This window comes from Drosophila sulfurigaster, chromosome 2R (genome assembly GCF_023558435.1).
Source record: "Drosophila sulfurigaster albostrigata strain 15112-1811.04 chromosome 2R, ASM2355843v2, whole genome shotgun sequence".
Lineage (NCBI taxonomy): Eukaryota > Metazoa > Arthropoda > Insecta > Diptera > Drosophilidae > Drosophila > Drosophila sulfurigaster.
Window position 1 is genome coordinate 28575438 of NC_084882.1, and position 12683 is coordinate 28588120.

Genomic DNA, 12683 nt, shown 5'->3' on the forward strand with positions numbered 1-12683 from the left:
ACATCTGCGCAGTGGTTGACAGTGTGGCAACGCCGGCTAATGATCTTCAGTGCTGTTAAGTCGCTGTTATACTCAAAAAGGCATGCTGGCTCTCCGCATTTCGTCGTTTTCGTCTGTGCGCTTTGCTTTCAGTTTCTTTTTCTCTGTCTTTGCGTGCGGTTCAGTTTTTTGTAGAAAATAGGAAGAATCGTTCCCCAGTAGAAGAAACGAGATCCGTGCGTTTTCCTTTTTCACCCGACTCGAATACAATTTTAAACATAAACAAAAAAAAATACAAAAGAAAAAAGGAATTCTCAAAATAGTTAAAAAACGCAGTGTACTACAAACAAATGCAAATGTATGCAACTTTTTCAATGGTTAATAATGTGAAACGTATCCCACAGACAACAACAAGAACAGCAACGACAACAACAAATACACATAATCAGCAGCAAACAGCACAAAATGTGTGCATATTTTATGCGAAATTTTCAACATTTCCATTGAAATTTCAATGTTTTCCAATGCTACGCAGCGTTGCGAATGTTAAATTTGTAATTTCTTCAGTTAGTCTTGTGCAAATGCACATCAATTTGGTTGCAAATAAGAATTATTCATTTGCATATAGAAAAAAAATTAATTTCATTTTATTTTATTTTTTGTTGTACTTCTTTGGGGGCTGCAGCCAGCGAGAGCGTACGTGAGAGCGAAAGAGAGGGAGAGCGCGCACAAGAGCAGCAGCTATTTTGACATTCTGCTTTCATTCATCTCCGTTTGCTCTCACGTCGACTACGCTCCCAACCACACTACACACACACACACACGCATACAAATTAACTGTGCTTGTGTGCGTGTGTATGTGATAGCAAGACGTCGCAGTCGCAGTTGCCGTTTGTCTCTGTTTCTTCCTCTTGCTCTTGCTTGATCTGACGCAGTCGCTGCTGCTGCTGCGCTGAGGAATTTTTTCAGTCTTCATTTTTCGACTCTTTGCTGCTCTCTCTCTCTCTTGTCTCATTGCCGCTGCTGCGCTGTTGATCTTGTTGTTGTTCTGTTTTTTTGGGTGGAGTTGTTTTCAATCTGTTTCTGTTTTCTGTGGCTCTCTCAGTCTCTCTTTCGCCTACAATTTCATGAGAATTCGTAACAACAACAATTCTGTGTCTATTTTACAGTAACTACAAACATACAAACAAAAAAACAACAAGAAATCGAAGCGTGTTAAAGTCTTTTGTTTAGCAAATTGTGCAATACGTAGAAGAAAAAAGAGCCGAAAAAGTTAAATACGCATTCGAATAGAATTTTCGGCAAAAACAACAAAAAAAAAACAATCGATTGTGCAACAAAGTAAACAATTGTTAAAGCTTCAACAAACACAACAAAAAAATGAGTGTGTGTGAGAATAAGACCGTTGTGCAACAGCAATTGCAACAACAAGCTGCCGCTGCAGTTGCCGCCGCCGCAGCCGCTGCAGTAGTGCAACAGCAACAGCAGCAGGCACAACAACAACAGCAGGCGCCACAAGTGGTGGTGCCACAGCCACAGCACATGACGCCACAGCAACAACAACAGAGCACACAAAGCATTGCCGACTATTTGGCACAATTGCTCAAGGATCGCAAGCAATTGGCCGCATTTCCAAATGTTTTTACGCATGTCGAGCGTCTCCTGGATGAAGGTAAGTAAATCACATACACAGAATTAAAAAACATACACAAATACATATGTATATGTACGTCTATGTGAGCATCTTCAATTATGCTCGCTCGTTCTCTCTCTCTCTCTCTCTCTCTGTCGCTCTTTTGGCCCCCCCAATAAGCGCAACTTTGTTGTTTGCTGGTGTTGCTTTCTATATTTAAAGTCGCTTCTTCTCCTCTGCTCTGATCTTGAGTTCATTCCACCTTGCAGCGCAGAACCCAAAGTCACTGCTGTCGACGTCGCTGCCAACGTCGCTGCCAGTTGTTTGTTATTTTTAGTTACTTCCTTTTTGTGCGCCACTTCGTCGTTTTGTCTGTCGCTCTCTCGCGCTCTCTCTTTGACGAGACCGAGAGCGAGGAGAGCGTAAACGCTGTTTAAATTCTTTGCTTACGTTTTACGCTCTACCCCCCACTTGTGATCTCACTGCTTAGGGGGGGTGTTGCATTGTGTGCGAGGGGGATGGCGGGATGGGGGAGTCTGCAGCGTTGACAACTGAATGGTATTAAGTGTGGTGGCAATTTTGAATGAGGCGTGCCCAGATTTACAGCCCACGCACACAGAGCAAACAAAGTATTTGAAAGAATAAGCAGACGAAAAATCAACACAACAAGGGGCGTGCGACAAAGGCGAGGGCGTGGCAGCAGGACCGTAAAGACAAATACAAGACTACCTGGATGGTCGCATCACATCAACAACACCAGCAACTCGCTTATATTTGCTTAACATCTGTTGGCCATATGCATGTTGGGTGTGTGTTGAGTGTGTGTGTGTGTGTTTGTGTGCCTCTTGGTAATGACAAAATTATGTTGCACAGAGATACAGATACCGAGAGATACACATACTATAGATATACGTGGTGTGCGCTGCAAACTAGTTTTTTGGTTGCCCACAGATTTTATTTGCCAAAAGCAAAGCGTTGACAATTTGTAAAACTCGTTCGACCAGCTACAAGAAAATGTTTTATTTTCAACGTTGTTTCATATACCTGCTTGCAACACCTCACCACCCACCCGTAGTCAGTCTTTTTGTTGCTCTTATCAGCGCAAGAGTGGGAGTCACAGGGCTGCGGGTGAACTACTTCCTAAAGCTAATGTATGTATGTGTGTGTGTGTGTGTGTGTTTGGACTCCAGACTCAGTCCCAAAGCGAGTTGTAGCTCTTTTTTATTTTGTTTTGTTTTTTAACGGCTTTCGACTTTTCAACTTGCTAGAAGTTATTTTATTTTGGATGCTTGTTGTTGTTGTTTTTCTGTGCTCTGATGTTTTTGCAACTTTCTCTTTTCAATTGCTGAGTTGCTTTTGCTGTTTTTTCGTTTTTTGCGGCAACACAGCGTCAGAGTTTGTCATGCGGGCTGATGACCAACTTCCCAATTGCCCGAAGAACAAACTGCGAGGAAAAACTTTTATTTCTATGACATTTTCATGCTTTTCACATTTTCACAAGCAGCTTAAACATTTAATAAACTATATTTCTATGCATATTTATGCATAAGCTATAGAATTCCACTTGAATGGTTGCCACATGTTGGTTGAGGGTTGCAGTAAATGTGGCATGCAACAGTTGTACTCTAGGGTTGAGAAATTCTTTAATCATTGAAGTAGAGAAAAACTAAATTTCTTGCATTACGAATTTATTTTTAAATGTATCCCATCATTAAGTGTTAACAAGAGAGCATATAAAGATTGTGGATCTATTATAATAATATATTTAATCTGTTTAACATGAAAGGGTATACTAAATCGTTCTCATTACAATTTCCTATTATGATTGCTTGCACAATTCAGCTAAAAATCAGATAGGAAATGTATCTATTTCATAATATCGTTTAACTTAAAGATTTCAAATTAATGGATCATGAAAATGTTCTCTTTAAAATTGTTAATTTACCCAAAATATTGTTTAAATTTAATCAAAATTCAGTTAATATTGGTTAAGAATCTCTTCAGCTTGTTCTTCACAGAAAAACTAAATCTTTTTTATTACCAATCTCTATTTTAAAAATGTTTATCATTATACAAAGTTCACCTTTTAATAGAGATAAACAATGCGGTAATATAATATCTTTTAACTTGAACTGAGAACGAAAAATGTAAACTTTTGAGCATTAATTGTTATTTCATCAGAATAATTGAATCAAAATACAACAATGTTGCCGCAAAAGAATTTCGTAGTGAGTTCATATTTATATTTCGCCTGTTGCACATATAACATTATAATTTATTTGTAACCCATCTGTGTTGCAACCTGTGTGCGTTGATTTGAATTGCATATAAATACCATTCGTGCCCCCACAATATCAATGTGTATGTGTGTGTGTGTGTGTGTATTGTATATGATTAAATGCATGTAGTTTTTGTGTTATTTTGTTATTTTTTTTGTATTGCCTCTTTCGCATTTAGAATGTCTTATTTATTTATTTGCCGCGTTGTTTTTATTGTCGACGTCGTCGTCGTCGTCAGTCGCTTTTGGCACTGCTGACATAAATTTCGCTGTTCGTATTGTTTGGGGCTAGTGACTCATGCCTAAAATAAAATGAAATAAAAACGAAACAACAACAAGAACTGAAGCTGAGGATGAAGACTGAGAAGGAGAAGCGAAAGATTGAAGATGAATATTGTCCGCAGCGTTTATTGTATCTGTTAGATACATATGACACATGCCGCGGTAGCACGTTTCTAGCGTTTCCACTGTATCTTGATGCATGCCGAGCAATTTGCACAGTTGAAGTGTGCTTAGACTGTGGAAAGACGACGTCAAAACCTGAGTAGTGTGTTTTGTCTACTCGGATTACTCGCATTGTCGCAGTCCAAGCATAACTGCACGTACTATCTCCGGAGACTGCTGGAGATATAGATACTATAGTAGATACAACAACAGACGGCAGATATAGAGATACACTTTTGTATATGTGTATATATGGATAACCCCAAATAATATCTTCCGCATGACGCTGATAACTAAGCGAGTAGATGGCATACAGATAAATGTATCTTTCCAGCAGTGCGATGCGAATGTATCTGTATCTGTATCTGTATCATATAATAAACTTGTGCGCTTTTAATCAAATCATTATTATGAGGTGATTTTGTTGTCGTCTTTGTTGTTGTTACTTGTAGCGTTGCCCACGCATTGGCCGAAATACAACAACACGCAACATATCAAAATTCTGTTGTTGCTCTTTCTTTTCTCTAGCACGGCACGCAACGATCTTATAGATACACACACTCTTTGTGTATGTGTTTGTGTGTTTGTGTGTGTATCTTGCGTTGTGCATTTAAAAAATCAAATTACGTTCGGACTACACCCGCTGCTGCTTCTGTTGCTGCTGCTCGCAAATGTTTATATAGTCACACAGCTATATATACATGTAGACCGATTCGTATATATATATATTTATAATATATACATAAGCATATATAGCTAGCGTCTTCTTATATAGATACGTTGGCATTTCTCTCAGATACATACACGCAGCAAATTTTCAGCGCTCGACATTTATTTTGTTGTTGTTGGTGTTGTTTTTGTTTTTGGTTGTTTCATGAAAAATTTGAAATGTGTTTCATTTCGTCTAAATTTAGATGATTGGAAATGGTTTTCTTCTCGTTGTTGTTGTTGTTGTTGGTCTGAGCGGAATTTCAGCTCTCTATTTGACCGTTTTTGGGGCGTTGTTTGCACTCAGCAGATCAGCAATGATATTAACTTGGCTTGTATGACTTAAATGGACTTCAATGCAAACACACAAAAGCAAAATGCTAAAATGTGCATCAAAACGAACGAAACCAAAACGAAAACGAATCGAATCGAACGCTTCATCGATCGCTTAGCAAACAAATTAAATTTTAAATTAAAAAAAAAAAAAAAGGAGGAAAGACAACGAAAACGACAACAACAAACGGCGAAACCAAATAAATTAAAATAAAACGCGCAATGAGCGCTTTTGAATTTCAATTCGATATTACTCAGGGCCCAAGTTCAGATAATGTTTATATCGAGAGTTACGACGTATAGTTGAGCACTGAGTTGAGTTGAGTCTGGGTTGACGTCGTGCTCATAAATTTGTTGACAATTGTTATGCGGAACGCGTGGGCACAGCTGCTGCTGGCAAACCCTCTCCGCACCCTAGACACTCTTTGGCTTTGGGTTCCCCTTGCAACCCCCCGCCCTCACCCGCATCATGCAAGGCGAGGAAACTCTCTCTACACGTTCCATTGCGTTTTTCAAATTCAATTAAAATCTTTTGTCATGGCGACCATTGGCTATTTTGATTTGTTGTTGTCTAAAGCGTATTATGGGCGCTACCAAAAACAGAAGCAACCATGCGTTGTTGTTGTGGCTGCAACCCCAGCACGGAAGTTGACCATGGCCAGGAGCAACACTATTGAATAACTGTGTGTGCAGCAACAAGAAAATGAAGCAATTGATGATCAGACTGCAGACTGCATTGGCAAATGTCGAAAAATTTATGATACAAAGGGCATTGAACGTCGAAAGCGATTGATCAGCGATCTGATCACTGATCCGCTGACAGAGGCGAAAGTTGGAAAGAGTTAACTGGAAAACTCTCTATGATTGTTGGTCATGCCTGATTGGGTTGTTGGTGGGTGTGTGGGAAATTTGCAGACAACAATTGATTGCCACTTAATTGTGCACTAACAAGATTGAACTTATGAACTCGCCAAGCTTTAAACGCAGTCAAACGCATTTCCTTAAGTGCAAAACATTTGCTTCTACCACCAATTAGCAACGTTGTTTTTTTTTTGGGTTCGTTTGCAATTTTGTGTGATTTTTGCTTTTAACTTACCGCCATAGAAATGCGCTCATCTAGGCGGCAAACATGATATCTTCATTCCAACAACAACAACAACCAAAGTGACTGCAGCAGCAGCAGCAGCAGCATGGCAATCCTAAAGATACAAATAAGTATATGTGTATCTATAGCCTTCAATTAGCATTTTCAAGTGCCAGAGCAAGCAGCAGCGGCGACTTCTCGCAGTCTTGACTTTTGTTTTGAAAATTTCGAATTGCGTCATTTTCCAGCTTGCATGACATTTGATACACACACACACACATACACAGCGAGAGCTAATGCTTGCAGCAGATATTTGGCGTTGTGTTTTTTTTTTTGACAAAAATAGCGTAAAAATGCGCGTAATTAAAATATTTTTCGCATGCTCATATTCCATGTGCCCTCCACAAGCACTCACGCTCAAGTTTCCCCCCCCTCTCAATGACGAGGCACGCGACTACCAGCAGCCAGAAGAGCAACCTCGATGCTGAGGCAGCAGCAGCAGCAGAGACAATTGCATTAACAATTGCTTTAATATGCCACCAGACAGCCGCCGCCGCCGCCAAGCCGCACAAATTGAACAATTTGATAACAAAACGCAATACTTGATGTGAGAGATGCAAAAGGCAATAAATTTACTTTGAAGTTGTGCCATATGGTCGGTGTGCTGGCTTCCAAACTCTACAAGCTACAACTTCTACTTCAACTTCAACTCGAACTGGCTGCCACATCTCTCTTTCAATGCGCCTTATATGGGCACCTCGATGGCACTTGAGCTGTTGTTGTAGTTGTTGTTGCTGTTGTGGCTGCTGCTTCGGCAAGTGAATCACTTTTATTGTGCAATGCCAGCGATATCGATTTTTATGGCAGATCAATTGAATTTTTCAATTGACCAAAAAGTGAAAAAATGAAAATGAAAAGCAAAAATGCATTTGTCTGTTTGGCGTGTGAAATGCGGGTAAAAGATGCAACTAACCCCTAGGAAAGAAAAATGTTGAGCAATTGCAATTAAATGGGATACATTTTGATTATATAGAAAACTGTCACGCTTCGGAAATGTTGCCAAAAAAAGAATAAATGAAAAGATCACATTTAGCAGCGAGACAAAACAATTATCGGATAGATACAAAAAAATGTATGACAATGAGATACAGCAAAGAAGAAGCAGATTGTGAGGAAGGCGCCACTCTTTGGCTTTGGTTGTACGTGGTATCTCCGTATCTTTTGGCTGTCTGCAATTCAGAAATTCAGATATTCGCAGCGTATTCACTCGTACTTGTGCAGCATGAATGAATGTTGTTGGCACGTAGTGTTGTGTATGTGTTTGGTTGTATATATTTTGGCATTTTCAATGTTGTTTTTGGGGACGACGCCAGCCGTTTTAGTTTTGGGCTATTTTCGCATATCTGCGTCAGCCAATTTCACGCACTTTCGTGTCGTTCAACTGTTTCGATTGAAAGTCTTTGGTATTTCCTAAAAATTTACAACAATCACGCCCCCAAGACGCCTTAATTGTTGCATTTGCCATCAGCTGCTGCTGTTGCTCGTTGCATGTTTGTTTTGTCTTTGTCTTGGTCTTTGTCTTTACCTTTTGTCATTTGCTGTTTTGTGTTGTTTATGTTCATTATGGCACTCGTTATTTTTTCGTTGTGTGTGTTTTTGAAACATGACATAAAAATTGAATGTCGTGCCGCCACGTTTTATTCATCTGCGTATTTGGGTTAAATGCCATTTTATATGGTCTCAATGTTGTGAAACACTCTTTGCAAAGTGCGTGGGTGGCTCGCCATATGTGTGGCTAAAAGCAATCAGTGGCACGCTATGGTCAAAAGGATTTGACATTGGCTTCAAACACCACCAGCAGCAGCTTTGATCGTCATCGACCACAGCTGTCGATGGCAGAATGTGTGTTAGCTTAAAGTCAAGTAACTTCTTGGTTTTCTAATGAATTTCACTGGCAACTTTGCTTGTTATTTTTAGCATAGTTACGAGTTCGCCCAAACATCAGCTGCAAAATGCAGTTTCCGCTTCACTTTCAAGGCAAAGCAAACAGGCGCCCACTTTTAAATGAGCTTAAAGCGTCTCTCTATCTCAAGGACATCTTGTGGCTTATCAGCTGTGTGTGGTGGAGAGTGACAGTTGTGCGTGAATGTCATTGGCATACACGCTGCTTTTGACCATACACGAATATCGAAGCGTTGCACTTGCATTTTCAACTTCAACAACAAATCCAGTCGGCTTTAGGCCACAGCTCACGTGGGCTTTTCCGGTTTTCCACGCACACACAAAAGCCCACATCAACAAAATTTCTTGAAAACATAAAGAGAAAGAGAGAGGAGGAATGTCGGATTGACGGCGACATCGTTGCTAGTTGTGGCTGACTAAAAATAAACAAAATACGTGGGCGCTCAAAGGTGTTAAGAACAAGTTGCACAACGTACAGAAAAAAAGAAAAACAAAAAAAAAAACAGAAACAAAACCTGCAATGTACAAATACCTATAATAAAGACTAATAAATAGGTACATGATGCTGTATGACAAGACGAGTTAGAACCTAAAATATCTACTATACAAGTGTAGTCGACGAATGGGATACCAATTATGCAATGGAATGAAAAGAATATTGTATTGTCAAGTTGGTTGGAGAATATACCTCGCTAACTAGCAAGGTAACAATTGAAATGTCGGCAAAAACTCTTTGAGTTGAGTATTCAAATTGTTAGATACTTGAGTTTTGGTCAAGCACATTTTACGTTGTTGTTATATGTATAATTATGCAGATACATGGGTAAGTAAATGTGTACGTTGTAGTTGTATCTGCGACTTACGCTCCACTCTCGAGACAAGTCAAGACAAAAGATAGCAGTGACAGTGGTTAGGTAGGTAGGTGGACAAGTGGTAGGCAGTTTAGGTCGGGGACTCGTGTAATAATTTATAGCAATAGCGAGAGAGCTCTTCATGTTATTGTCTTTTGGGTTTGCTGCTGCTGCTGCGGCTGTGGTTTGAGGTTTTTTTCTTTTTGTTTTTGCGTTGTTGCCACACATATTCGTGTGTGTGTGGGGGGGCTCAGTGCCAGAGAGAGACGTGTGTGTCACGTTGCGTATACGCGATAAACAACAACATTAATTATACGACAAGTAAAAGGCAGCACGATCAAATGACATGTATTGCATGGCCCATTTAAAGCGCTTTAAACGCCCACAGCTGCTCTCCCATACTTGAGTTGCCCATTTATTTATTTATTTATGTTATAATGTGTACCTACATACATTTTTATACGAGTATGCTGCACATAATGAATTAATTGTCTGTCTGTGTGTGCCTGTTTTTGGTATATCAACAATTTGTTCGTTATTAAATTGATATACATTTTAAACCAAATGCAGACATTGTCTTTAGCTGTAGGTCTTTAGCAGCACATTATGGCGGCCGTAAACAATTTCAAGAAATATGAAAACATGACATAAGTAACTTGACCAAATGGCAATGGCTACTTTCACCCAAAGCTATATACGACAAAGCAGACACACGCAATCGCAATCTATTTACACACACCCGATAACTGTTTGTTTAGGCATCCCAACCCAACCTAAAATAAATAGCTCTCCTCTCGATATACATGTATGTGTATGTATGAAAATCAGTTTTTAATTTCCGTTGAACCACGCGCAGCAGCGATTCTCGAATTTAATAACAGTTGTGAGTTTTCAGAAGCGAAAAACTAAAGCGTCGAAATATTATTTTTACCTAAATGAAAACAAAAACGCAACAATGTTGATGGAACGCAGCTTGTTTCAAAATTCTGTTTACAGCTTCTTTTTTTATTTCCAAAATTTTGTGCAATAGATATAAAATCAAGAATCAGGTAGAGTCTGACGGGAGAGAAATATTGAAGAAATGTATTACAAGCAGAAGAAGAAGAAGAAGGCATCGCAAAAGGTCATGAACTCTGCGGTTACACAGAGTGAAGAGTCACACAATGTTTTGCCTGTGTTTGCGTTTCGTCTGTATTCAATTCGGTTCATGATTTGTGAGATTCGTTTTCTCTTCTTCAACGCTGCTGCTGCTGCTGTTATTGTTGTGGTTGCGGCCAGGCCGGGCAAGGCAAGGCGGCTGTTTATGTTCCACACACGTAGCAGGGGCTCCGGAAAAGTCATTCGGCTACTCCAGAAATAAACAAGCGCAATGGTGGCAGCGTGGCAACAAAACCAGCGTGCCACTGCCGAGACGACGCCGTCACATTCAAAGTGGTGTGTGTGTGTTTGTGTGTGTGGTGGAGCATGGGGGCATGACAGAAATTGTATCTTTTGGATTTGTTTAAAAATAGTTTGGCCGGCAAAAACCAAACAGCAACAACAGTCAGAGAGAATAGAACCTTGTTAGACTCAGCCAGCCAAAAGTTTAACAGTTCCAAAAATGCAGAAGACCCTCTCAGCGTGTTGATTGAGCAGCTATAGACGAATAAAAAAAAGTATGGTTGAGACGTTTCGATTGTTTTATGCCCACTAAACAAATCCGACTTTACAGCGCATTAACGCTGTCTAATTATAGCATTTATCTAACAATAAACGCGTACTTTTTGTTATCTTTATACTTTGTTATCTTCATAAAGTTTACAGAGACTGCATAAGATCTTTTGTGTATAACTTTTTGTTGCCTTGGTCCATAAATTACATGAGGATTTGTTTTTTATGTGAAACCGAACTGAACCTGAACTATTTATGTATGATATTATATAGCCTAATCTTATCTTTCTTTGCTACCTGTCTTGCTCGTTTCAGGTGAGTTTACTAAGCGCGTGCTATCAGAGTTGCGATAACGCTTTGGCTGCCTATTGGTAACAACAGCAACAACAGCAATAACAACAACAATTACAACAATGAGCAACTATTGTTGCTGGGAAATGTTATAGAAAATGCCGACGGCGCTGGGCTGAAAACTTAACCTGATTGGCTGAGTACACAAATTGTCTATTATCTATACTATAGATTGTTAATTTTTAATTGGTTTAAGCAGCCATTGCTACAGCACTGAGAACACTGAATAGTAAACATTGCACAGAGGGAGGGAGAGAGAAAATGAGTTGTTTATATATGAGTGAGGGAGCGAGAAGCAAACGCGGCGGCGGCTCATCGATATTGTCTGACGTTGAAATTTTATGAGCAAGGCTATAAAATAAGCTCGGTTAATTGCTTTATAAAAATGGGCGCGCATGGAACGACCCAACTGAGTGTTGACTACCGTTTTTTTTCCAAGTTTCTTTTCAAATGATTAACTGACTAATTGGCTAACTGCCCGATTGACTTACTGAGCAAACGAACGAGAAAGCGAACCTTAAGCTGACAAATTTATGCACTTTGTTTGTCAAAAGGAAAGAAAAAAAGGAAAACAATAAGTTTGTCAATAGAAGAACCCTTCGCCGTTCCTTAGCGTTCGCCTTGTATGAATCTTAATTAATTTTGAAATATTAACAAATTATGTGCATACGCAACATTTTGCCTTGGTTCGGAGTTGAGTTTGGAGCTTAGGTTTGGGTTTGCTTTTTGTTAAGGGGTGTGGCTTCCTGCCTGTGTGTGCACTATGTTTAGTCTTTTATCTCTTGGCTTTTGTTATTTTTATTTTTTTTATTTTGACTCATTAGGAGCACTTTTTTTTTGTGTGCCCAGCATTTTCCACACAAAACTCTTTACGCATTTAATGTACAAGCTGTTTAGGTTCGGGTTTTTCTTGCTTACGTGGCGGCATTTTGCTCGAAAATTGCGCACATGGGAACTGTTTTGATTTGCGGCCAATTTTTGCCGTTGGCGCGATGCCTTGCGCCACTTTGACCAACTGCGAACAACAACAACAGCCACAGCAACAACAACAACAACAGCAGCTGCAACTACAACAACTGTTTAACTGTTTAAATCGACATTTGCAACGTTTTTTGGCAATGACAAGTTGATTTTTTTTCTCTGTATGTTATTCAGCTTCTCTCTTTTTCGGTTTGGAAAAATTGGCTTACAATTTACGAACTTGTTTAGCAATTTTGCGAACATGTTTCATTTAGTTGTGTGTGTGTGTGTGTGTTTTGTTGCAATTACATTTTGGCTTTTTGCTGCCAAAGATCGAACTCAGCAGGTGGAAATCAATCATCGATTTCATATGAGTAATTTTCAGCTGGCTTCTTAAATGTTTTTTTTTGTTTTTTGTTTGGCTTGTATATCGAATACTCAATTAGCCAA

General features: G+C 39.4%; 2 protein-coding genes across 11 annotated transcripts in view; both read left to right on the top strand.

Annotated features, from left to right (window-relative positions):
* Window positions 1-12683, top strand: part of LOC133837428 (uncharacterized) — a 103746-nt gene that overhangs the window by 58419 nt on the left and 32644 nt on the right. The gene's annotated exons all lie outside the window — the stretch shown is intronic.
* Window positions 142-12683, top strand: part of LOC133837426 (protein held out wings) — a 38569-nt gene continuing 26027 nt past the window's right edge. For 4 of the 10 annotated variants that reach the window (XM_062268182.1, XM_062268183.1, XM_062268187.1 and 1 more), the window contains exons 1-2: window positions 144-337; window positions 1149-1651. In XM_062268182.1, the coding sequence (XP_062124166.1) occupies window positions 1360-1651 (292 nt within the window). In that variant the 5' untranslated portion in view covers window positions 144-337; window positions 1149-1359. Of the gene's footprint in view, window positions 357-1148; window positions 1652-12683 lie in introns of all 10 variants that reach the window. The other 6 variants (XM_062268188.1, XM_062268185.1, XM_062268189.1 and 3 more) reach the window with 4 other exon arrangements.